At 38.0% G+C, this 26,876-nt stretch overlaps 1 protein-coding gene across 1 annotated transcript in view; it reads right to left on the bottom strand.

The window, feature by feature from the left end:
* Positions 1-26,876, bottom strand: part of CACNA1E (calcium voltage-gated channel subunit alpha1 E) — a 649,518-nt gene that overhangs the window by 118,480 nt on the left and 504,162 nt on the right. The window contains 8 exon segments of the mRNA XM_043963674.1: positions 2,981-3,053; positions 3,977-4,108; positions 4,563-4,675; positions 11,529-11,641; positions 12,675-12,884; positions 17,638-17,727; positions 18,476-18,529; positions 25,104-25,219. Of these exon segments, the coding sequence (XP_043819609.1) occupies positions 2,981-3,053; positions 3,977-4,108; positions 4,563-4,675; positions 11,529-11,641; positions 12,675-12,884; positions 17,638-17,727; positions 18,476-18,529; positions 25,104-25,219 (901 nt within the window).

Here is a 26,876-nt window from a genome sequence, read left to right as displayed (position 1 = left end):
GTATTAGATGTTATATAAATGCTTATTCCCTTTTTTCCCCCTTCCCCAACCAACTGTCCCATACAAGAAAGGAAAGCCAGCATAACTGAAGTAGCCAGATGCTCTGAGGATGAGGCAGGAGATAGCATATGCCAGGCAAAATCAAATCAAATCAGAGCATCACTACCACTTGGCCCAACATCTCCTCCCAGACCCCATTGGGACAGCTCAAGACCTTGACCCAAAGGGGCCTGTGAATAGCAACATTAAATAATGAATTTGAAGAAGAGGCATTAATATCTGCTTTGCAGTTATGCCCAAAAGACTAGGGGACTTTATAATCTATTTTATATTCTAAACTTTCCATATTGGTTGTCTTTCTCATTAGAATTTGGACTCCTTGAGACCAGGGCTTATTTTACTTTTCTATTTGTATTGCCAGCACTTAGCAAGGTGCTTTATAGATAGCGAATGTTTCATTCACGTGTAAAATAGGGCTCAGAATAGCACCTACCCCCAGGGTAGTGTAAGAATCAAATGAGATAATATTTCCTTTGTAGCATTTTTTTTTTGCAGGGCAACAAGGGTTAAGTGACTTGCCCAAGGTCACACAGCTAGTAAGTGTCAGATGTCTGAGGTCAGATTTGAACTCAGATCCTCCTGAATCTAGGGTCAGGCTTTATCCACTGTGCCACCTAGCTGCCCATGAAATAATATTTGTAAAGCATTAATAAACTTTAAAGCACGATACCAGAAATAGAGTTTTTAGTACAATTGGTTTCCTTTGTAATCCTATGTATTTTATTTTGTGCATTTAAAAACATTCTTCTAAGAGAGTCCATATGCTTCATCAGCCCACCAAAGGGACAGAAAAACAACGCTAAGGATTCATGTAGCCTTGGTGTAGTAAAGCTCACCTGTCATCCTTGCTACTGGGGAGGCTGAGGCAGGAGGATCACTTCCACTCAGGAATTTTGAGCTACAGTGGGCAAAGCCAAATGGGGGTCCATAAACAATCTAACATCACTACAGCAAGCACCTGGGAGCAGGGGACTACCAGGTTGTCTTAGGAAGGGCAAACCAGCCCAGGGAACAATTAGAAGAGATCAAAGCTACTGTGCTTATCAGTAATGAAATCATCCCCATGAATCAACACTCCACTTTCAAGCCTGGATGGGATAGGGAGAACTAGTGTCATAAATAAGAGGACCCATCTTTTAAAGGGCAACCTGGATGATAAAGGACTTTGAGAGTTTATGGAATATGAAAATTGGTTAAAGGAATTATGGATGTTTAGTTGGTGAAGAGAAGGGAAGAGTGGGACATGATAGTTTATTCAAGTATTCAAGCTGCTATCCTGTGAAAGAGGAATTAGATTTGGCTGCAGGAAGTAGAACTAGGAGCAATGGGTAGAAGCTACAAAGAAGCAAATTTTGGCTTGATGTTAGGGAAAATTTTCTATGGATTCGAATTTTCCACAAGTGGAATGGGTGGCTTCTGGTTGTCATAATTTGTCCCTCATTAGAAGTCTTCAGACAGAGGCTATATGAGAATTTGTGGGGAATTTTGTAGTGGAGATTCTTTTTCAGTTATGGGGTAGACCAAATGGGTGCTAAGGTCCTTTCCAACTGTAAAACTCTGCGATTCTATGGTTCTGAAAAACAGTTCCAGTTGCATGTTAAGCCTACTCACACAGATTGATTACCTTCTCCCCCATCCTCAAAATGCCTTTTTGTCATAACATGTGCTAGAAGGCTCAAGTGCTGAAAACAGTATGGCAGCAAAATAGGTCAGTGCTAAGCCACAGACATCCTGACTTTCCATCTTTATTATTTTGTTATAAGAACCCCACCTATGAATATATAGAAAATTGATTATTATTGTGACCTTTGATCCCAGTGAATTGGATCAACCTGAAGATTCTGAGGAAGTATTTACTAGTAAAAAGAGTGTCCTTGGTTGAGTCTCAGGATATCTAGGTGCTGGTCTTGTCACTGTGGCTGGCCAACTATGACTTTGGATAAATTACTTGATATAATTCTACTTCAGTTTTCCTGTTGGTGAAATTGGAATAAAAATGTACCATTTCCATGGTGAGTCAGGACATTTGTGGAACCGAAAAGACTTGAGTTTAACCTCCCCACTTCTACATGTTGTTGTGAGCCAAGATGCAATGGCATTAGCAAATGTGTTCCTGTTAACTTTACCCCTGTATACATTGATCTAGGATCCAACTATGGACCTTTGGGCAAATAGGATAGAAAAATAGTTGTAGGATTTTGACAGAAATGTCCTAAGACCCCAGGGAACTTTCTTGCTAACTGTTTTTAATCCCTTTACTGGAGACTTATACCTGTTTTTACCTTACTAGACTGCCTTTTTTCTGCCTTAGGGATTGCTTTGACTTAAGAAGATGTTGGATGTTTTATTAATGGAACTGTTTATCTGAGCCCTTTGACTGATCCATTGTACCAGACATGGAACTATAACCAGGACACCTTCCTACCTCACAGTAAAACTGAAAAGATAAAAGAGATGATTCATGGAAGATAGATTATAAAGCTTGAAAGAACTTTAAAGATCACATGGTCTAACCTTCCAATTTTACAGATGAGGAAACTGAGAACCAAAGAAATAATGTAACTTTTCTCAAGGTCGTGTAGACAGTGGCAGAGTTGGGGATGAAACCCAGAACTCTTGAGTCCTACTCTGACATTCTTTCTACTATACCATAAATTACTGGGAAAACGTTCTACCAACATTCAGAGTGTCATTATAATGATTATAACCAGTTAAAGAAGGGTGTTCAAAGCTCTAAGGAGGAAGGAAGAGAAGAAAAGAAGCCAGTGTTTCAAAAAAGGAATGGCAGCTCTCCTAAAGATCTGGAAGAAACACAATCCCTTAAGAGTATGATTCAAGAGATCCTAGTTTATCTCCTCTCTTCTTCCCCCCATCTTGATTCAAATTTCTTACTTTCCAGAATCTTTATTTGGTCTCATACCTGGAATACTGTCATGATGGCTGCAGGAAAGGTGTCAAAGTTTGCTGAAGGAGTCCCATCATTAAAGTTAAACCTGATAAGAGAAAGCAGCGAGAAAAATGTCATGAAACCTCTGGAATCAAACCAAATCTCATGGCTTACATTCTGTTCTACCTCTCACCCTCCATTTCCTAAGTCTTCATCAATAGTCCTTTTCTTCCTACTTTCTAAATATTTTGTCACTCTCCCCAAGACATGATAATAATTCATTCTCAATTGACACACAAAGATGGCACTACTGACTCCCTACCACTAAAAGCACTTGTAATATTTCCAGCAGTAGAAACATTACACTTTCTCATCTGGTATCCTGTAATTTAATGTATTCAAGATATGGGTTAGGTAGGAGTAAATGAGGAGTAAAGTAGGCATAAGTTATTTGGTTATAATAACACCATAAGACTATATACATACACATATGCAGGAGAGAAAGATGTATGTGTACACACACATATATATATACATGTATATGTACATATTTCTATATATCATATCATATATCAACTATAATTTATTATATTATCGCATGTTGTATTATAGCCTTTTGAATTGTATTATCATATATTATCATATGTTATATACCATATCATGTCATGGCATATCATCATCTGAAGTCATAGGTTATAGACCCATTAGAATCTTATCTTAGAGAATTAGTGTATGACCTTAGGCAAGTCACTTAACCATTGTCTTTCTCACTTTCCTTAGATGTAAAATGGAAGTAATAATAGCACCTACCTCCCAGGATTATGAGAATAAAAATATATTTAAACATACATTCAAATAATATATATGGAAATATATGGAAATAAACATATAATAATGTGAAAAGTATGTTATGAATCTTAAAACACTACGTAAAATTAGTTATTGTAATAGCTATTATTATCAATACTTAATGATGATTATGGCATAGAATTGGGGACTCTTTTATCTAGGAAGCTTGTGGGAGCTTACCTGCCTCCAAAGAGCTGCATTCCCAATAGAGCAAAGACAACAATAAAGAGGAAGAGTAGGAAGAGTAAGCTGATGATGGATTTCATGGAACTCATCAATGAGACCACTAAATTCCGTAGTGATGCCCAATACCTGAAAGATAACAGGTAATATTTCTACCTGCAACATCTCTATCCTCCCCCTAACCACAGACCAGAGTCCATGAAATGAACTGCATTTTGCAGACTTTTCCGTAACAAAAAGGGGAGCCAAATTCAGTCACCCTAGGAAATTCTGTCCAGGGATCTGACATGAGAATTTTCCCAGTCCATCTTTAGGGATGTCATTCATCCCCAACTGAGTCTGGAAAGGGCTGGAGAATTGGCCAAAATAATGTGTGTGTGTGTGTGTGTGTGTGTATGTATATATATATATATATATATATATACATACACACACACATACATACATACATATATATATACATATACATATATATATATATATATATATATATATGCAGAAATAGGAAAGATATGAATCTGCAGGAAGAAATGAGGAATCCCAATATCTAAAGTAGGTAGGTTTCCAAATTCTGGTCACTTACTTGGTAACCTTAAAGATTCTTAGAAGTCGGAGAGCCCTCAAGACACTGATTCCAAAAGAGGTTCCAGGTCTAAAGATGGCCCAAACCACTTCAAAGATACTTCCCACAGTGACCTAAGAATAAAAGAAAAACAAAACCAAAGCTAGGAATAGGGAAGAGAGCAAGGAGGATACTGATATTCAACAGGAAGCCACTGAAACCCCAGCACTCCTAGGACTAGCAATAAATCCGAACATTATCACATCAATAGGACTAGACAGATCTATCTTATTTGTAAAGGTCTTCTGGGGAAAAATAGAATTTTCAAGCTCCCTCATTAGAAAATCAGTTGTGACATCCAACTATCCTTTCTGCTGGAAAAGTCTTCTCGGTATCAATCCCCTATGCCTGCAATATAAAACTCATTTCCTTTTGTCTATAGATAGTGAAAAAAAATATAGACTAGACTATCACCTCCTTTATTTCCTCAGCTTTCCCTTCCCTATTGAGTAACCTCATTTCTTTTCCTCAGAAGTCTTATTTCCACTAGGCTTGGTGGTACATGCCTATAATCACAGGTATCGGGAAGGTTGAGACTGTAGAATCTCTAGAACTCAGGAATTCTAAGCTGCAGTGAGCAAGGCCAATGGAGTGATAGCACTACATGCAGTAATAATATAAAGAGTTGGGGACCACTAGGTTGCTAAAGGAGGGGCAAACTAGCCCATACCCTCTCAGCTGAGGACCTTTCCTTCTAATTTGTGGGGAGGCCATTTGCTATGAGGTACCTTTTTTCTCCCTTGTCTTCCTCCACAGTTTCTTGACCTCATTCCCAACTTTCTCCTTTTTTCATTTAGTTTCTGATATTAAGATGACTTCTCCTTGCCAAGTTCAATCCATTTACATGTGCCCTTGATCTCACTTCTCCAGTACATCATGCCCTCAAACATAACTTCTTTCTAATTTATAATCTCGCCCTATCTACTCATTCCTTCCCTCCTAATTTCAAATATATCCATATCTCCTCTATCATGGAAAAAAACCCCAAACACTTTTGCTAGACTCAATTTTCCCCTGAAGAGAAGGTTCCCCTATATCTCTCCTCTCTTTCTTAGCTGAACTTCTAGGGGAAAAAATTGCAAAGGATCAAAGGTCAAAGATTCTGTGCTGGCCCATGAGGATCACCTGTACTTCTGGGTAAGAAGGGAAAGAAGAGCTATCTTCCTTACTTCCCAATCCAACCCCTCTCAAGCTCTTCATTAGGCTTGAAAACTGTATTAGGTATGATACTCTTAGTCACTACCATTCCTACAACAAAATCCTAGCAAATATATAAATGATAATGTTTATTGGAATTTTGTAGCTTTGCATATTCTAAAAAGCCAAGGATTAGAAATATTTTTTTTCAAATAGGTTGTTTTGAGATGGAATTTCTTGTAATAGATTTAGAGTGCTAAATATCCAGTGCTTTCTGCTGCATAGTACTACTTTAATTCTGCCCTAAGCTTCTCACTACCAGCTATTGTTACTGTTACTTGCAACTTTTCCTCAATTGGAACACACCATACTTGTGAAAATGGAGGTTAGCATGTGTTAAAGCCTAGTTGAGGCTCTCTCTCTAATGTAACCAGAAGAGTTGAAAGAGAATTGACAAAGGGAAATCTATTAATAAGGAGGGTTTCTTGTTATAATTTAAACTTAAATGGAACAAATCAATAAAAATTTCCCATTTTTATTTAACCTGATTTTAGACCTAGGGCAAATCAAACAGAGAATTGACTTAATGCATTGATTTTTTTTTTTACTGAGGCAATTGGGGGTTAAGTGACTTGCCCAGGATCACACAGCTAGTAAGTGTTAAGTGTCTGAGGCCGGATTTGAACTCAGGTCCTCCTGAATCCAGGGCCGGTGCTCTATCCACTGCGCCACCTAGTTGCCCCAATGCATTGAAATTTAAGGGGTGCTGATAGCATTTACACAGTACTTAGTGAGCAACACACTGGTCCTGGAGGGGAATATGGGCTGTTCCTCACTTCTCATTGTCATTTTCAGACTTTCCTTTTGTCTCCATAATTCTGCAGTACTTTAAAGTTTAGTCTATTATTTTTTTTTGTCCAACATTGTTGATGGTGGCTATTGTGTAACAGTCTCCATGTCCTAACTTCTCTCTAAAAGAGCTAGTCCTTAACTGACTAACTTTTCCTCCCTAGAGGACTTCAATATTCACAATGGTGATATCCCAAACACCCTATTCTTCTAGTTTCCTAGTTTTCTCAGACACCATGACTTAACTATCCATTTGGCCTCAGCCAAAAGAATGTTACATCCTGAATCTCACCAATACCCTAAGTGTTCCACTTCCTTGATGAAAAATCCTGACATCTTTCCCTACACCTAACCCTTCCTAAACCTTTTCTTCTCCTTTATCAAGACTTTCCAACACCTCTTAACTTTCTCAGGCCATTATTCTTACTTTACTTTTTTTTCTTTCAAAACTCAATTCGGTGGTTAACAAATCTGTCTCCATGATATCCTGGCCTCTCAAATCCCTTACCCTTTCCTCCTGGCATTTCTCATCCCTTGCCAAATCCCAGTCCTGAATTATTCCCGTCATCTGCCTCTTTTCCTCATACTAATGTGATGCTGAACTGGGACTTCATTGCATCAAGACAACCCTTCATCCCTCCTTAATTGAGGCCCTCTTTCAATATCCACAGGGGAAATTCAAACCATTTCTTTTTTCCTTGAGTCTCCCATAACTCCTGCTATCCATATATTCTCAGCTGAGGACCTTGCCTTCTAATTTGTGGAGAAAATGAAGGTCATTTGCTATGAGCTCCATTTTTTTCTCCTTGGCTTCCTCCACAATCCCTTGACCGCATTCCCAACTCCCTCTTCTTTTCCTTTAATCTCTGATATTAAGATGGCACTTCTCTTTGCCAAGCCTAACCCATTTACATGGGCCCTTAATCTAATTTCTCCAGTACATTGTGCCCTCAACCATCACTTCTTTTTCTCTAACTTATAATCTCTCCCTATCTATTCATTCCTTCCCTTCTAATTTTAAATATGTCCATGTCTCCTCTATCCTGAAAAAAACCAAAAAACTTTTGCTAGACTCAAACTTCCCCTGAAGAGAAGCTTCACCACATATCTCTCCTCCCTCTCTTAGCTGAACTTCTAGAAAGATAAAGCTGTCCACTTTGTTTCCCATCTCTATTGTCTCTCTTCTCTTCAACCTCTTGCAATTTGGCTCCTAATCTCATCACTTAAGTGAAACTATTTTCTCCAAGGTTACTATTGATATCTTCAATGCCAAATCTGATGGTCTTCTCTCAAGCCTCATCCTTCTTATCCTTTCTGGTACATATGCCACTATGCAATGCCCTCTGCTGATTGTTCTCTCTAGGGTTTTGTGAACTTTCTTCTGGTTCTTCTGTATGACTTCTTCTAAGTCTCCTTTTCATTTATTTATTTATTTATTTAGACTTTTCCCCCTTAGTTGAATGTAAAGACAAATTTTAACACTGATTTTTTAAACTTTGTGTTCCAAATTCGCTTCTTTCCTCACTCCCCACCCCCCTTAAGAACTCAAACAATTCAATGTAACTTATACATGTGCAGTCATGCAAAACATAAGTCTCCTTTTCTTGATCATGCTCCATGTGATGCCCCTTTGAGATTCCTGAAGGTTCCTTCCTAGGCTCACTTCTCCTCTTTTTCTATGCTCTCTCTCACCAGTTCCCATAGATACTAACATATACATGCTTACATATATGTGGGGAGACAGAGAGAGAGAGAGAGCACTCTAGTCTTCCCTGAGCTTAAACAGTCAGTCAATGAGCATTGAATAAGCTTATCTTCTATGTACCAGACACTGCTAAATGGTGAGGAAAAAAAAGAAAGTCCTAAAAATAGTCTTTGACCCTGCTTACAATTCAAGGTATATACAGAGTAGATGGAAACTAATCTCAGAGAAGAAGACACTAGCAGTTGGTGGGACCAGGGAAGACCTCTTGCAGGATTTAAGCATAATATTTAAGGAAGCCAGAGAAACTAAGAGGCACAGGCTAGACGGCAAAGCATTCTGAGCATGGGAGATAGTGCAAAGGCATAGAGAAGTATTGTTGTGTTCCAGTAATACCAAGTTGGCCAGTGTAGATGGATAATAAAGTGTATAAAGACTGGAAATATAGATAGGGGTCAGGTTATGAAGAGCTTTACCTTCCAAACAGAGCAGTTTCTATTTCATCCTGTAAGTAATGGAGAGTTGCTGGAGCTCACTGAGCAAGTTAGTGGCATGGTTAGACATATACTTTAGAAAAATTACCTTCGTAATTCAGTGGAGGATAGATTGAATTGGGGAGAAACTTAAGGCAGGAAGATCAGGAGCTTATTTGGGAAAGGAGAAGTAAAGGTATAAGGGATATATTTGTTGTTCTTGTCATTCAATCATTTTGGTTGTGTCCAACTCCTATTTGGGTTTTTCTTGGTAAAGATACTGGAGTAGTTTGCCACTTCCTTCTCTAGCTCATTTTACAAATGAGGAAATTGAAGAAAACAGAGTTAAGTAACTTGCCCAGGGTCACACAGCTAGTAAGTATCCGAGGACAGATTTGAACTCAGGACAATGAGTCTTCCTGACTCCAGGCTCAGCACTCTATCCACTGCAACACTTAGCTGCCCAGGAGAGATATTGGGAAAGTAGAATAAGACTGTCAACCTATTGAATATGTGGGCTGAGTAACACTGAGGAATTGAGGTTGATAAAAGGTTGTGAGCCTCAATAACTGAAAACCTAGCTGTGCCTTCAATATTAATCAGGAAGTTCAGAGGAGGGGAACGCTGGGGGGGGGGGGAGAGACAATGTTTTGACCATGTTTAAGTTTGAGATGCCCAAGGGACATTCAGTCTGAGATGTCCCAAGAGGCAATTAATGGTGCAGAACAGGAGCTTCAGGAAAGAGACTGGGAGGGGATGGATAGATAGATAGATAGATAAATAGATAGATAGATAGATAGATAGATAGATAGAGAGAGAGAGAGAGAGAGAGAGATGGATGGATGGATGGATGGATAGATGGATAGATTATAGATATGTGTTCATATATACATGTGTACATATGTGTTTGTTCATATACATATTTGTATATATACATATATGTGTATATATCTGGGAATCATCTGCATAGAGAAATATTCTATTAGGAGCTAAAGAAATAAGATCACCAAGTAAAATGGTATAGAGAAAAATCAGAAGAGATCCTAGCACAGACCCACAGGAGACAGCCCCAGTAATTGGGTATGACATGAATGAAGAACCTGTGTCAGAGTCAAAGTAAAAAGCTATAGGACAGGAAGAAAACCAGAAGAGAGCAGCAGCCTGAAAATCTAGAGAGGAAAGAGTGTTTTGGAGGAAAAGATTATGAGCAGTTCCAAATGTTATAGACATGTCAAAAAAGATGAGGGTTGAGAAAAGGCTATTAGTTTTGGAAATTAAGAGAACACTGGTAACTTTGGAGAGGGCAGTGATACCATATTGCCAAATATCTATTGTACATTTTGAACTGGATGTCCTGGATACATCTAAAACTCAGCAGATCCAAAATAGAACTCATTATCTTTTCCCCAAAACCCATTCCTCTTCCAAATTTTCCTATTTTTGTAGAAAGTACCATCATTCTTCCAATCCCTCTGGCTTATAAATTCCACATTATTTTCAACTCCTTACTTTTTCTTCACTACTCTCCCCTCCCCCACCATATCCAAACATTTGCCAAATCTCGCTTTTTCTGCCTCTATGGCATCTCTCACAACCAACTCCTCTCTACTCACACAGACATGTCCTTATTTCGGGCTCTCATCACCTCATCTCCAGGGTATCACAATAGCCTCATTACCTCAAATCTCTTCCCATTTTAATTTATTTTTCACACTTCCTTGTCAAAGTGGTTTTCCTTAAGTGCCGATTTGTCCATGTCATTCCCCTACTCAAGAAAATCCAATGGCTCCCTATGACCTTAAGTACCAAATATAGACATTCAAAGACTTTCACAACCTGATCTGAACTTATTTTTCCAGCCTCATTATATATTATTTCTTTCCTGAGTATAGGTTCAGCCAAACTGACCTACTCTCTCTGCCCTTCACTCAAAGTATTTAATCTCTTTGTCTCTATTACTTTGCAAAGGTCCTTTCTCATGTCTGGAATGTATTTCCTCCTCACCTCTATCTCATGGAATTCCTTTTTCAAGGCATAGATCAAACACTGCCTTTACATGAAACATTTCCTGATCCCCACAACCGCTAACATCTATCTCCCTAAATCTCTTACATTATTTTGTATTTGTTCTGCATATAATTCTTTTTTACATATACATATGTTCATGTTTATATATGTGTATGTGTGTACATGTGTGTATATGTCTGTAAGCTCCTTTAGCATAGGGATCATTTCACATTGTTTTTGTATCTCCGGGGGCCAATAAAGAGTTAGGCAAATAGCAGGCATGTAATAAAGGCTTATTCATTCACTGAATGATTACTTGAAATAGGAAGCTACCAGAAGATGCTGCCTCCACTTTTTCCTCTGAACCAGTATCCTGTGGCTTCCACCTATAATAGTAAAATCACTGAGTATGTTTTCTGCAATAGATAGTTCCTGGGGTTTCTGTCCTCACCTCCTTCTGAAGCTGAATTTTCTTGAAAAAAGTTAACTTGGTAAATTTTGCATTGTTTTTCCCAGACATAAAAACCAGTGTTCCTGTCTTTCTATAAAGTGTTGCACTCTCTTCCCACCCCTAACCCCCAAATCTAATGATTGATGATTCAAGAAATAAAATGGTTGATGTATTTGTTCTATTCCAAGCCTCCATTAGCAGTTAATTGTTATTCTCGTTTCATAAATTCAGGTGTCAAGGCTCCAAACCACTAATCAGCAATGCTGACATTTATGCAAATGGAATAGACAGGATTCAAAGGCACTTACCCCAAAATCAAAGCAATTGAAGGAGGAATGAAAATAAAGGCGTGGCCCCATGCCATACATCTTCAGGGCCATTTCTAAGAGGAAGAGCCCCAAAAACAAAAACTCTGCATAGTCTGAAATGATTAAAGTAAGTGCCATTACACACACACAAAATCAGTGTCTATTCCTTTATCAACAAATTCAATAACCTGAAATTAACAATACCACAACTATTGAGTGAAGCTTCAGCAACATATCCCCCTGATATGACTTGTCTTGGGCTGTTGGCAAGCATGCTCTAATTATGACTGTGGAATTTCCAAATAGAAGCTGATTTCAGGGAACAATGAAAAGCCTAGCTTTCTCTTATCCAACAAGTGAATTTATCATTAGCCTTTGAAAGGTAGTTTACTTTTAGAACAGAACTAGGGAAGGCTGTCTCATATTTTGGCTTAAAGAAGTTATGCTTAATGCTACATTCAGACCTGGCCTTATTTATAGGTTATATGATTTGAGGTGCTTCTTTCCCCTCACACTTATCCCCTACTAGTCTTTGGTGCTATTTGCAGCATTAGTATCACATCAAGAGTCTCCCTTTGGTGAGATACACTCTTGGGCTCATCTAGGGCTGGAGGTGATTCTAGGTGCTCAAAAGCTATGCTAGATGAGTACAGCCCCCAGCGGCTGTTACCAAGCTGATAAAGATTCAATTGCAGGCCCTTAAATCAATTGAACTTTATGCCTGTAGCTAAAAAGTAAGTGGATTATAGAAAGTTTCATCCTCAAAGGGTTGATAATCGGGTGATGAATTTTTTTGTCCTTAGCAGTTCATTGAATTATCTGCCTAGGCATGGAAAGATCTTGATTTGCATCATGGATGAAGTCACAGATATTTGGAATATTGAGTTATTCAAGAAAGGCAATGTTATTTAGAAAAGCTAATATCATCTAGCAAACACAGGGAGTAAGTTTAGCTGATTGATTGATAAAGAGGAGGTGGTAATGCTCAGGATAAAGCCATAACCTTTAAGAACAGCATCATAAAGTGTTACTTGGTATCACTGGTAGAGACAGAATACTGGACTGGTAGATTTTTTTGGTCCATATTGTGATCTTATATTAACACATCAAAAAGTCCAGTATCCTACATAATACAATTATACTTACAGAGGAGGTGGGTAAGCCACAGGGGCTGGTTGTGATGGACAATAGCCACACAGGCAGTGTTGAGAGCTACCACACTCAAGACTATCCAGTAAAACACTTGGGATTTGACCATATGACGAATGGAGATACGTAGAAGTCGCTCCTTGTGCCGGAAATAAGAGGCTCCATCGACTTTAGTACTTTTTATACTGGCACGAGCAAGAGGAGTACCTGAAAAAAGAGTGAAATAGTGAGAATTGATGATGATGATAATAGACATTTATTTTAAAGCTTGAAAAATATTTTATATTGTTTCATTTTAACCTTATAACAATCTCTGTGAGGTAGGTGCTGTTAACAAAAAAAAAAAAATCACAAGTCCAGGAGATATATGTTGCAACTGGATTTATTACAAGAGAAATGAACATGCATGTGGAACTCCAGGTGCAAGGAATTCACAATCCAAACAGAAGATTGTATGTTTAAGAACAAAGGGAGGAGGAAGAACAGCAATCTCCTCCTAAAAAGGAGTGACATGGGAAGAAGACAGCAGTACGGGTGGGAAAAAGACTAATTCCCCCCCAAAGCGGAAGAGAACTCATGGATAAGTAAGATGGCAAAAGTAGCATTCTTTCCCCTTGAAAACTGCTAGGTTATGAAGATATGACAGTCTGCTTATCTACAAGGGTTCCAGCTCCACAGTTTCTCAGTCTGGTGCAGACTGATTGGTGTCTGTCTTGACTCACAAGGACACACAGGGAGTCAAGGTTAGGATGCAAATAACAAATTATGTCAGCTCAGCGTGGGTTTCATCCTTGACACATTCAGGGTCTCCTGCATACTTCAGAAACACTCCAGTATTTCTGGAAAATATGGAAGCTCAAGAACAGAAGTTCAGGGGACTCCTTAACAGTGCTATGAAAATTATTACTCCTACTTTATAGATCAAGAAATTGAGGCTCAGAGAATTTGTGTGACTTGCCCATCATCATAGATCTATTAAGTTTCAGAGTGAAGATCGAAACCAGGTCTTCTTGACTCCAATCTAGTACTCTAATCATTATGTTAAAATGTCTCTAGGAGAAAAAAAAATGATGAGGTCAGAAGATACTAGCTTAGAATTTCTCTATTGCCTGAGAACTAAAATGGAGACATCAAGTAGCTTTAAAGAGGTAGTGATATAGTGGATTTGATGAAGGACTTGGGATAAGGACATCTTTAATTTGAATTATACTTAGATGTGGCTCTCAGAAGCCATGTTATCATGGACAAATCACTTGATTTGTGAACCTTAATTTCCTCATCAGTAGATGGGGATAATGATACCTGGATCTTTTTAATATCTAAATCCCAAACTTGCTTATGAATCTTAAATGAAATAATGTAGATGAAGTGTTACATGAACTATGAACAGCGCCAAAAAAGGGTTGGCTATTAATATTCCCTCTGAACAGTATGGTTTCCATGAGTTTTGGACAACCTAAAAATAAGTCTGACAAATTCTCATGACATAAGGATAACAGACACTTTACAGAGAATAAGGTGAAGACCTGGGTCTTCCCTGTGGCTCAGAAATAATAATATCTATTAGCTTTCAACTTTCATTCTTCACAGAGGATTCAAGTATTCAATTCCACACCTCCCCATCATTCTGAGCAGATGATCTTTGCCTTTTTCTTTATGAAGAATATCAAAGATATATGACATAGGCTCCCCCACATGCCTTCTTTCACAGCACAAAACTTCTTGGTTTGTCATCTGCTCTTCCTCTCCATTCTCAAAGGAAAAATAGCTTTCCCTCTTCCCAAAGCAATTCCCCCACTTTTGCCCTTGATTCTATCTTTTCTCTGCTTCTTCCAAGTCTTTGCTCCATTGATCTTCCTCTTTTTCCCTCTTCTTTCTTTTTTTTCTTTTTCCATTTTCAATTTACCTCTCCATTAGCTATTTCCCCTCTACCTACAAACATACCCAGGTTTCTCCTCTCCTTTCCTCAAGCTTTCTATATCCTCTAGCTATTGACCCATTTCTTTCCTTAGTTTCAGAGTCAGAGAATGAGGCTACACTTGCTTCTTTTACTTCTTGCTATTTTTACTTCTCAAACCCCTGCCATCTGATTTCCATTCCTACCATCATTCTACTGAAACTGTTCTCTCTTAGCTCCTTAATCCAAGATTATTTTCTCAGTCTTCATTCTCTCTTGACCTGTCTGAAGCATTTAACACTGTTGACAATCTCTTCTTGGTGTTCTCACTTCCATGTCACTAGATATATTTTATCTTTCCATGGGTGATTCCCTTCTACTTTTCTGACTGCTCTATAATTTCCTTTACTGACGTTTCTTCCTCCTCTTTTAAAGAAGCACCCTGAAGTGACACATTCCCCAAGACTGCCCTCAGCTTTAATCTCTCCTTTCTATCCATATTCTCAGTGATGCAATCTATTCCCATTACCTCATTTTTTTTTAGTTTAAAAGAGACAAGGGATATCCAAGAGATGAGGAGTAACAACATAATAACGTCACCTCAATGGCCATCTAAAAACACTCTGTTGAAGGTTGAAAACCTCTAGGCAAGACTCCCAAAATCTATCCTTGATTTTGTTTGGGGGTGGTTCTAGTTCCATATTTACAACTCCAGGCTCCACCCATATGAAACTTCATATTCAAGCTCAAAAGGAATCATCATATTCTGCATAAAAGCTCTTTTTCACTCCAGTATTTATATTAATGACACCATTCATAGAATCTTGAAATTGGAAGGGACCTCCAAGCCCAAAGAGCTCATTAGTTGTTTTCAAATTTTACATCTTTATTCATCTGTTAAACCCAATATGGTTTCATGCAACATGAGGGAAAACCTTAACATTTTCTAATTCTGTGGAGAATTGTGCACATGATTTTTGGCAGATCCACCAACCAAGTATCAGAATACCCCCTGGAACTCATCATGGCTATCTTTTTGTACTCAGAAGATGAGGAAGTGCTGTCAAAAGTCTTAGCCTCTAGTGCCCTGAGCTAACCAAGTCTCAAGGACACTCTCAATGCTTTTTAAGGAAAAACTAGCCTAACTTGAATGGGGGGAAGGGTCAGGATATCCTTTCTACCACAACTGTGATGTACTGTCAAAGGGATTCCTATTGATTTGTAAATAGGACTAAATAATCTAGGAAGCCCACAGCAACTCTGAGAGGTGGTAATTCTGATTCTTCTCATCAGCCACAGTTGAAACCCTGAAGTCATCTGTGACTTCTTCATCAATATCCTCTCCACACAAAAATCAAGAATCTTTCCTCCAGTGTCCTGTTGATTTAGCTTCCAAAATCTAATTCCTACCACCATCACTGAAGTTCTGGCCATATTATCTTTTGCCCAGAGTTTCTGCAATAACTTCTTAAATTATTCCTCTTTCCTGTCTCTCTTATCCAAATCATCTCACACAACACTGATTAGTGCAGTGTTTAAAGCCATAAGCAGGCTCTCTCTTTCTAGTCTTTTTTTTTACCTTACTGTCTTTCACACATCCTATGATCTAGTCAAATTGGGCAACTCACTGCTGATCAAATATATTCAACATCACCCTCCTCTCTATCTTTGCTCATATCATGTTCCTCACATTAATCAACCAACAAGAAGTTTACATTCTACTAGGGGGAAACAACCTGTATAAATATAAGTACATAGACAATACATTCAAGGTAGTTAAATACAGGGTAGTTGGGGGAGTGGGCACAGTTAAAATCCACAATTAAAATACTGTTTATCCTCTAGCTCGAATTTCACCTCCTTCACGAAGCTATCTCTGGTTCTGTCTACCCCACAGTGAAGCACCATACCACTTTTTGCTTCTCTAATGTATTTATTTAACCTACTTCATGTTAGTGAGTTCATTTCATCTCTGATGGGTTGCCATTAACTTGAAGCCAAGAACCATGACTTACTCATCCTACTATTACCCTCAGTGTTTTGCATATGGCCAGTACCAATAAATGATCAATGAATGAATGAATAAATGTATAGATGAAAGGATGGATAAGTAAATGAATAAATACTTATCATATTGCTTGTCACATAATAGGTAGTTAATAAATGTTTATTGATCATTGATGATTGTTAATGAATAAATATTTTCTCCCTATGTTTCCACTTTTTATCTGGGGCAAATGCCCAAATTTTATCTATGTATCTGTCTAATCCGTGGAATAAGAGAGTTTTTTTCCCAATTCAAGAGGTAAAAAACAAAAAACAAAACAAAAAACAAAACAAAACAAAAAAAACCTTGTCCATTAGGCTGGTTTTCCAGTAGAAACTGGGGAAGGGGAACAGTTGGAAAGTGACTCTAGTCATCCATAGTAATTGATTTAATATTACCATATAATATTGCTTTGGTTGTTTACTCAGGTCAAACAAATTACTTCAGGACCTTATTGCCCTAAGAGTCAACATGGTTTCAATATCTTTTTGTAGAATACTCTCCCTACTGGGTTCTTCATGAATATATTAATATGGGGGTGGTATATAGCCTGAAAGGACTAATATATGTTAGAACTAATTTGTAGATGGAATTTGGATTTTATTATTAGTCCTGATAGAGTATATTTGTCAGTGACAATGTCCTGCTTCCATTTTTATCATCTTTAAACTATTTTCACCTAGTAGATATTAAATCCCTATAGTATTACCCACCTGTCTACCTCCCACACACACACATGATTCTGTTTACTTTTAGCTTTTCTCTCAATGTCTCTTAAAATATAAGATTTTGGGGGCAGCTAGGTGGTACAGTGGATAGAGCACCAGCCCTGGATTCAGGAGGACTTGAGTTCAAATCCAGCCTCAGACACTTTACACTTACTAGCTATGTAACCCTAGGCAAGTCACTTAACCCCAATTGCCTCACCAAAAAAAAAAATAAATAAATAAAGATGATTTTTTTTTTTTCCCATTGACATTTGGGAGGATAAAAAGGCACTAGGTGATTCAACTCACCCACAGATGAGATGTCAACACAGTGTTCATCACTTGAGTCACGAGTCATGGCCTCAGTACGGCTCCTTTTGATGGTTGCCCTTCGGAGCACTATATGCAAAGGAGAGGAAAACCTACTAAGTGACCCTATAGTATAATTAAAATATCCTGTCCAAATTCAAACATTGTATCATCAAAAAAAAAAAACCCTTCTAATTAAGACATTTAATTCTTCCTATCCTTAGACATGAGATTTTAGCTTACTACCCTCTAACATGAGATTACGTCTGCTTCCATTCCTGAGGCAGGCTATCATCTACCATCTTTCCTGAGGCTACAATGAGTATTGGGCAAGGAATCCAGAGCTAAGATGCCTAGGGCAAAAGGAACCCCTTATTCCTTGCCCATCATTCTGGAATCTAAGCTCTCTTAAAGTTTAATTTATATCTATTCATCTTCAGCACTTCATGATCAATACCAGTCACTTAGCCTGAATTGATCAAAAGGCAATCCACACTGACTGTTAAAAGGCAGCTTCAACCTGTGCCATATTGCCATGACCTGTTCATTTTGCATGCTTACTGCACAGTCTGGGCTTCAGTCCTAGTGGTTCTGATACATCACACCCTCTGGAATAGAGTATCTCCTGGAATCAATTCTCAGTAATTTATGAGGCCTGCAGATTTTCCTGTGAATCAATTCCTTTCATTCTAGAACACCATGGACTGTATGACAGGACTTTCTCTCTAAAATCCTAGTGTACATCTCTTTGTTTGATTTTCCCCCCTTTTCTTTCTGCTCTTTTTGCAACTGGATGAAAAGGAATAAATGCAATGCACCAATTTGCAAATTTCCTTACCTTCCAAAGCTGATGTTCCAGAATTTTTGTTTTCTTCAGCCAGCATCACTTCCTCTATGTGAAAACAAATGGTTTAGCAAATTATCTCTAAATGTAGTCATTTTGCAAAATAAAAATCCCTTAGGAACAGCTCCACAATAGAAAAAGAGCAATAAGCTCCATAGACAGTCATCAGGAAAAAAAGAGAGGGAACACAAAAAGCAAACAGACCTAAAAGGTGAAAGTAGGATGAAAAAAGAAAGTTACAAGTGGAGGGGGGAGTGTTGTAGGGAATGCCAGAAAAGACACAGTTATGTGTATGGCCTCTACTCCCTTCAAGGTGGATATATATGTGAAGAGATAATTAATCAAAAGGCTTATATAAGAATAAAAAACAATTTTCCACAATTGAATTTTCACTAAGTTTCCCATCTTTTCTGTTTTCTTGAAATTAGCTCTCAGGTATTTGCTTCTGTAACTCATCAAGTCCATTCATATAATTATAACTCTCTCACATGTGTCCAAATGCTAAGAGAATGTTCTGGGTTTCCAGGCAGCACTCCATTCTTGACATATCTTTGCATTTTTTCCTTGGATAGAGGGTGGGACATTCATCCCATGGGTTGGCTGTGGGATCCCATAGGGAAGATGAGGGTTCAGACCTCTTCCATGTATTGCTACAGTAGTAACCATCTCACCACCAGAAAATCACAATCAGCAGTGCAGTCTGAAACTTAGAACTAAGTTTAACAGATTCTCCATGAGGGATTTTGATCCAAGGATTCCCCCTTAGTCTCCCCTAAGAATAATCCTCGACATCGTAATGTATCTGCCCTTGGTCTACTTGAAAAATTTTAAAATGAATTTCATCTACATTAAATTTAAATCTTTTTTTTTTAAGTGAGGCAATTGGGGTTAAGTGACTTGCCCAGGGTCACACAACTAGTAAGTGTTAAGTGTCTGAGGCCGGATTTGAACTCAGGTACTCCTGACTCCAGGGCCAGTGCTCTATCCACTGCACCACCTAGCTGCCCCATTTACATTCAATTTAAATAACTATTCAAATTAGTCCTCAAAAAAGCATCTGGTCCCTCCACCGTTCCCCTCAAGTTGCCACCCTGTATCTCTCCTTCATTTCTCAGACAAATTCCTAGGAAAAAATTATCTACACTTATTGTTTCCACTTCTTCTCCTTTCACTCACTTCTCAACCTTGGCCACACTTATCACTCAAATAAAACCACCTTCTCAGTGACCAAGTCTGATGGCTTTTACTCAATGTTCATTCTTCTTGACATCACTGCCTCATTTGACACTGTTCACAATCTCCTCCTCTTAGACGCTTTCCCCCTCTGCATTTTCATGACTGCTCTTTCTTGGCTCTCCTACTACCTATCTGACCTTTCCTTCTTGTTCTCCATTCTTAGATGCTCATCCACATCATGACCCCTAACTGTGGGAATAGCCATGTAACCTTTGCCCTGGGTCCTCTTCTTGTGTCTCTTTTATGTTTTCTTTTGATGATCTCATCAGCCTCGATGGGTTTGATTATCATCTCTATTCCAATTGACTTTCAGATCCATCCATCCATCCAGTCATAGTGTCTCCCCTGAGCTTGTCATGATCTTTAAACTACTTTTTGAATACTACAGACTGGATACACTTTAAGCATCTCAAACTCAATGTGTCCAAAACTGAAATTATTGCCTTTCCCCCAAACCCAACTCTCTCCTGAACTACCTATTTCTGTCAAGTACACCTATAAACTTCCAAATACAAATTTGCAACCTCAGTGTCATCCATGACTCCTATCACACTCACTCATCCTTGTATTCACTCACTTGCTATACTTTGGGCAATTCTACCTATAAAATATTGCCCACTTTCATCCTCTTCTTTCCTCTAATACAACCACTCCCTAGTTCAGGTGCTTATTATTTCTCATTTAGACTACTACCATAGCCTCCTAACTGGTCTCTCTGGCTTATGTCTTTTCCCACTCTAAGGCATCCTTCCCACAACTGCTAAAGTGATTTTCCCAAATCTCAGGTCTAGTTATATCCCTCCCTTACTCAATAAACTTGAATGGATCCCACTTATCTCTAGAATAAAATACAAACTCTACTGTTTAGCATTTAAACTCCTTCATAACCTGATTTCAACCTATATTACTAGCTTCATTACATGTAACTCTACTTTACACCCAATGAAGTCTGGGCAAAGTGATCTTCTTGCTGTTTCCCACCATTGCTTTCCTGACTCCATGCCTTTTGTACTGCCTGTCCCTGATGCTTGGAATGCCCTTCCTCCTCATCTCCATCTCTCAGAATCCACAATTTAAGACATGGCCCAAGAGTTAAACCTCTACCTGGAGCCTCCTCCCAAATTGCTAATGCCCCGCCCCCATACTACCAAGAAGAATATATATATATATATACCACTTTCTACAAGAAGCCTTTCTTGATCTAACTCCTAACCCCAACTGCTAGCATATCTTCCTTCTCTTAACCACCCTACATTTAACTACAGTGTATTTGCCTTATACTTATCATATGTATAAATCATATATATATTTATCACATGTATACGTAGTGGCAGAATATGTGGTGGAAAAATATATGTATATATCAATATACTTATTGTCTACATTGATAAAATGTAATCTTCTTTTGATTAAGGACTATTTTTTGTTTGTTTTTGTATTCCCCAGTGACAAGCACAAAGTCTCCAGCATCTATCTAGAACAAAGCCAGGAATATAGTTGTTATTTAATAAATACTTGTGGATAGACTGATTAAGAATGCTTGTTGACTGACTGATTGATAGATTTGCTATAAAATATGTCAATTGAAATATGGCAGGTTCCTAAAATCATAGTATCCTATATCTAGAGTTGGGAGGAACCTCAGAGGATATCTAACCCATTCCCTTCCTTTTGTGCAAACCTAGGCCTAGTAAGATTATTAATGACTTCCCTAAGGTCACACAAATAATAAGTATTGGAAGTGAGATTTAAATTCATATCTCCTCCTACAGGAACAGGGCTCTTTCTTGCCTGTTGACTAGCTAATGTCATACAGTTCTGACCTACAGCAAACCTGAGCACTCAGCCCAACGATCATGATACTAGAAAAATAATAATCTAGGCTCACAACTGCCAAAAAGGAACATGTTAAATAGTTTAACTAAAGCATTGATAAACTATAGAAATATCCTGCTAAAATACATGAGTATTCTATTATCCAAGGAACAAAATGTGTTATGGTTCTGATACTCAAACAAAGTATGTCTGTTATGCTTAGTCATAAGATTGATAGGTTTTCCTTTTTAAAGCAGAGCCTCCAGTCAAACACTAAGTCAACTTAAAGGTCAAGAATGATTGGCAGGATATCATACAGTTTAAGAAAGGTTTTAGGGTCATATAATAGATCTAGGGGACATGCTATTGTTATTGCATTATGGTACTTGAAATATTTTTTGCAAGCCAGTTCATTGCATTATTTTCTGAGATTCACCTTTACAGTACTCAGTAAATAGATGAAGGCTATGTGTGGGATTTGGGGCAAATGAACGGTGTGTATGCTGGTTATCTGTTGTCTCAGAAGTTTCCTAAAGTGTTCTGTGTATACAGAAAATCCTTTCCAGTTTAATCTGCCAAGTATGCCTTTTCTGTTCACTTTCATCCATGCATATATTCCCAGGGAAATTCAACCCATATGTTTCTGATTCACTCATGTTCACTCATGATGGGAAGGGTGAGAAAGAGCAATTTGATGCTGGCTTTGCATTTTTCTTAGAAAGAGGAGAAAGTCAGCTTTTACCAACTGGAAGGAAACTTGAACCATTAAAACCTTGGTGGAATTTGAAAGAAAAGAACCAAAGTGAAGCATGTTATCTTGGCTTATTCATCCTAAGACCACTATCGAGATGAGGGGTGAGATTCTAACCTTGGTCAGATCCCTTGAACTCAGTGCTTGTGTGTCTAATAGGATCCACATTCAAGGAAACCAAGAATACTTGAAGCATGTAAAGCAATTGCCTGACTTCACAGACAAATATATTCAATCTAAGAAAAAGACCAGGCTACCATTTGGGGAATGTATAAGAGATTAATTTTTACTTCCCAGTTGCCATATTAGTAAAGAGAAAAGGATATAGTGAAAATACAGCCAACCTTTAATTCCTCATCCTAATGAAGCAGAAGATGATATACAGGTGATTTCAAACAGGAGATGATATTAAAGTAATTTATGCCTGGTTTTAGAATGAAATATTCAATTATACATGTACTAATACATACTTAAAATATACCCAATACTGAAAGGCAGCATGTAGTGGCCAGGATCAGAATAAGAGAACCTGGGTTCATATCCTGTGTGAGAATCCATTAAATACAATTCATACTCAAAAAAGAACTCTGGCAACTTCCTCAACATGTGGCCATCCAACCTCTGATTGAAGACTTCCAATAAGGGGAAACCCTTACTGCCTGAGGCAGTCTGTTGCACTTTACACAGTTGTAACCATCAGTAAGTTTTTCCTTCTATCAAGTATACATTTGCTTCTCTGCAACTTCCTACTATTTTTCCTTGTTCTGCCCTCTAGGAACGAGCAAAACAAGGCTATTCTGGGACCTAGATGGTTGCAAGGAAGGGGAGAGGCTGTTGATAACCTAATTATGGATGTTCAAGATCAGCTTTATGACTTAGCCTGAATATTTTTTTCCTCAATAGACTTGAAAGGCTTAAGTATCGACAAATACTCAATTGAAACTGCTTGTTCTAAAGTCATCCATGGCATACTAATTATTGACTAAAGGGTCTTTTGCAAAAGTCCTCATCTTCCTTGACCAGCATATAGCATTTTAAATATCTGACTTAACCCTTCTTCCAGAAACTCTCTCCTTAATTGGCTTTACTATCACACAACACTCCTCTTTCTCATCTGAGCCCCTAAATATTACCATTCCACCAGGTTCTCTCCTTGACCCTCTTTTCTTACCACGCTATCTCCTTTAGTGATTTTATCCCTTCTTTCAGCTTCCCTACTCATATCTAGCTAAATGACTCCCAGATCTAAATCTACAAGCCTTTCCTTTCACTTCTGCTCCAAACCCAAACTTTTAGCTTTCAAGTGACAGGTGAGCATAATCTTCCAGCTTTGGTCATGCAATTTGGTTTTGTTTGTTTGTTTGTTTTGGTTTTTGCGGGACAATGAGGGTTAAGTGATTTGGCCAAGGTCACACAGCTAGTAAGTGTCAAGTGTCTGAGGTCAAATTTGAACTCAGGTCCTCCTGAATCCAGGGCTGATGCTTTATCCACTGGGCCACCTAGCTGCCCCATTGTACCTTTTAAAAAAATCTTTAGTAACTTCCCATCACCTACACAATAAGGACAAATGCCTTTATCTGTCTTTCTAGCTGTTATAGACTCTATGTCTTCCACAGATCTGCCAAAAATCAGCTCACCCTACTCCTTTTCTTATACCCCATCTTCCACCTATTCACCAGGCCCTAAATTCATATCATGCCTTTTCATTTCTGTGATTTCTGCCCGGAATGCTCCTTTCTCCCCTTTCTGCCCATTTGTGCCCATTAAAATCCTCACCATCCTTAAAGGCCTACAGCACACACTACCAGCAACAAATTCCTTTTACTTGATACTCAGATAGCATTTCATTCAGAACTCTTTTACAATTCTTCCTGCGTTATGTTAGAGTCATTTGTGCATATCTTCTCTGTTACATCATAAGCTCCTTGAAGACAAGGATCATGTCTTCTTCACCTTTGTATATGAAACAGAGCCAAATACAGTGAATTTTGCATTGTTAGAAATAAGTAAATGTCTGATGAATGAAAATCAATTACCCTGAGAGGAAGCAACAATTCTGTATTACTTCTTTTCTCTGGGAACATAGAGAAGTTGGTAATTGATTATCATGTGACTTTTTTTTTTTTAGAAACCTAGCATTTGTTCAGGAAGATGACACAGAATACCACAGAAACCAAACCTTGAAAATCAAATGGAACCAAGTTTTTGCTGGCTTATAAAGTGATGTGACTTTACTAATAAAGATTTGAGTGTCAGTTCAGTCAGAAACCAGTGGATTAATGCATTAACATAGACATGGTGATGCTCAGCTCCTTCTCCAAACCTGTTCAAATTTTCTGCTTCTATGCCACTAGGCAGAGCAAAACATAGATGAAGTAAGATATAGAAATTCTGTATAATCTCCTCAAAAATCTCACTGCTGTCCTCTCCCCTATCCCTTAGCTTTTGGGTTCATGCCAGAACAAATTAGTCTCATCCCCTGGAAAGTTTTATGGAGCAAATATGGAGACAGAGCCATCAAGGAGAAGGAAGTCTGAAGAGATGGTATCTTGCATTTGGTAGCTTCCTACAGCTCAAGTATGTGTTGACTTTGTAAGACAAAGCAGCAGGGGTCTCTGATATGAGTGTGACTCTTCAAACTCTAAACTCTTTTTATGCAATAATTTATATTCCCTTAGACTATGAGTTCAACAAGGGCAGAGAACTTCTCTTATCTAAACTTGCTATCTCTCTGCAGCCTAATACTATATTCTCCAAATAGCAGGTGATTAATAATGACTTGATCAAACCCCTAAGTTTCTGGGTCTTATTGGTTCTTACCTGCTTTGTCTATCCAGGCTCGATACCCATTCAACTCCCGTTCAATTTGTTGCTGTCTCCTCAGTTTCATAAAGGCTCTACGGTTCTCCACTCTCTCTCTTTCTTTGGCAAATTCCCTGTGAACAAAAATGGTAATATGGGTTTTACTAATATTTACAAGCAAGGAAAGATTACTGAGAGGATTGGTTGAAGTGTAAGGGAAGGAAGAAGATGCTAAGCAAGTATGGTTGAACAAGTCTTGCTCCCATATGAAATACTTTTCTCACCCTGCCCCTCACAATGCTCTTTTTAATACTTATGTGTGTTATTTTGACTATTTGAAATACCCAAATTAAGCACAAAGGACTTATTAAGGAAAACACTATGTGCAGCCAGAAAAAGAACTGATATATAGATTTATAGAAGTATTTTATATATATATATGTTATACATACACACATATTTGTGTCTAATGGTAGCCATTTCTAGGGTGGGGAAAGGGAAAAAAGAAATTTACATGATAACTTTATTATATATTTAAAGGGAGTAGCTAGTTATACATAATAGATGGATAGTTTCTTGTGCAATCATCTTTTTATTATACTATGTTATGGAAATGCTTGGTTTATTCGATAAATTAAAAATAAATAATGATTTTTAAAAGCTTATATGAACTTGGGACAGGTAGGTGGCACAGGTCCTGGATTCAGGAAGGCCTGAGTCCAAATCCAGCCTCATACACTTGACACTTACTAGCTGTGTGACCCTGCAAGTCACTTAACCCTCATTACCCTGCAAATAAATAAATAAATAAATAAAGCAAAACAAACAAACAAAAAAAAGAAAAAAAACCTTATGTGAACTCACTTCCACCAAGATTATGCTCAACTGAGAGATAAGTATAATATTCCCAACATACAACTTTGGTCATGTCATTCCCCTCTTTAAAAACACCCACCAAAGGTGCCCTGTTTGATTAATCCCATTTCACTTTGGTCACATCTCCCCTTTATGTCCTCTCAGCATTAATATATTCTGTAAAAACGATAGCAATCAGCACTTTCATATTTAGTCTTTTGTGACCCTCCAGTACTTAAAACAGTGGATGGCAGACAGTCAGTACTTAATAAATGTTTGTAGTTAGATGATTTTTTCTTATTTACAAGCTCTATTTTCCTAAATAGATTTTTAGCTCTTTTAAGGCAAGGGCTATATTTTTTTGTACTGTTAAACAACCTCTACATACAATGGATGTCCAAAAACTACTGGCCGAGGAAGGTGATATGAAGAAGAGACATAGTAGTGGCCCACCTCCAAGGGATAAATAAATATCCTACCCTGCCCTAGATGTATCTGATTATTTATGGAAGAGTGAGAGAGAGTGAGGAATCAGGTATGACACCAAATGAGTCATCTGGCCCAAGGTCACTCATCTTCCCACCCTTCATGTATTTCCCTACATCTATCCCCATCAAGGTAGAATGGATAGAGCCACTTGTTCCCAGAGACATGTTAAGAGCATGAAAGTAAAAATGAATTATTTAGAAAATTTATTCCACTGCAGTTTGACTTTATGTTGAAAGGAATCTACTAAAGGTACAGTAAAGGTGGAGGAGAAAGGGAAAGAGTGAGGAATGAGCAGTGGTATGCTGATAAATATTTAACAACCAGCTGTCCAGGATGAAAAAAATTTACTCCGATGCACTTTTAAGTTTAAATTGCATTATTAATATTTTATATATCACTTTATTAAGTTTAGACAATCAACAAAACAATAAATCAAGTGCCTGTTTT

This window comes from Dromiciops gliroides, chromosome 4 (genome assembly GCF_019393635.1).
Source record: "Dromiciops gliroides isolate mDroGli1 chromosome 4, mDroGli1.pri, whole genome shotgun sequence".
Lineage (NCBI taxonomy): Eukaryota > Metazoa > Chordata > Mammalia > Microbiotheria > Microbiotheriidae > Dromiciops > Dromiciops gliroides.
The sequence above is the reverse complement of the archived record's forward strand: the minus strand, read 5'-3'. Positions and strand labels throughout refer to the sequence as shown.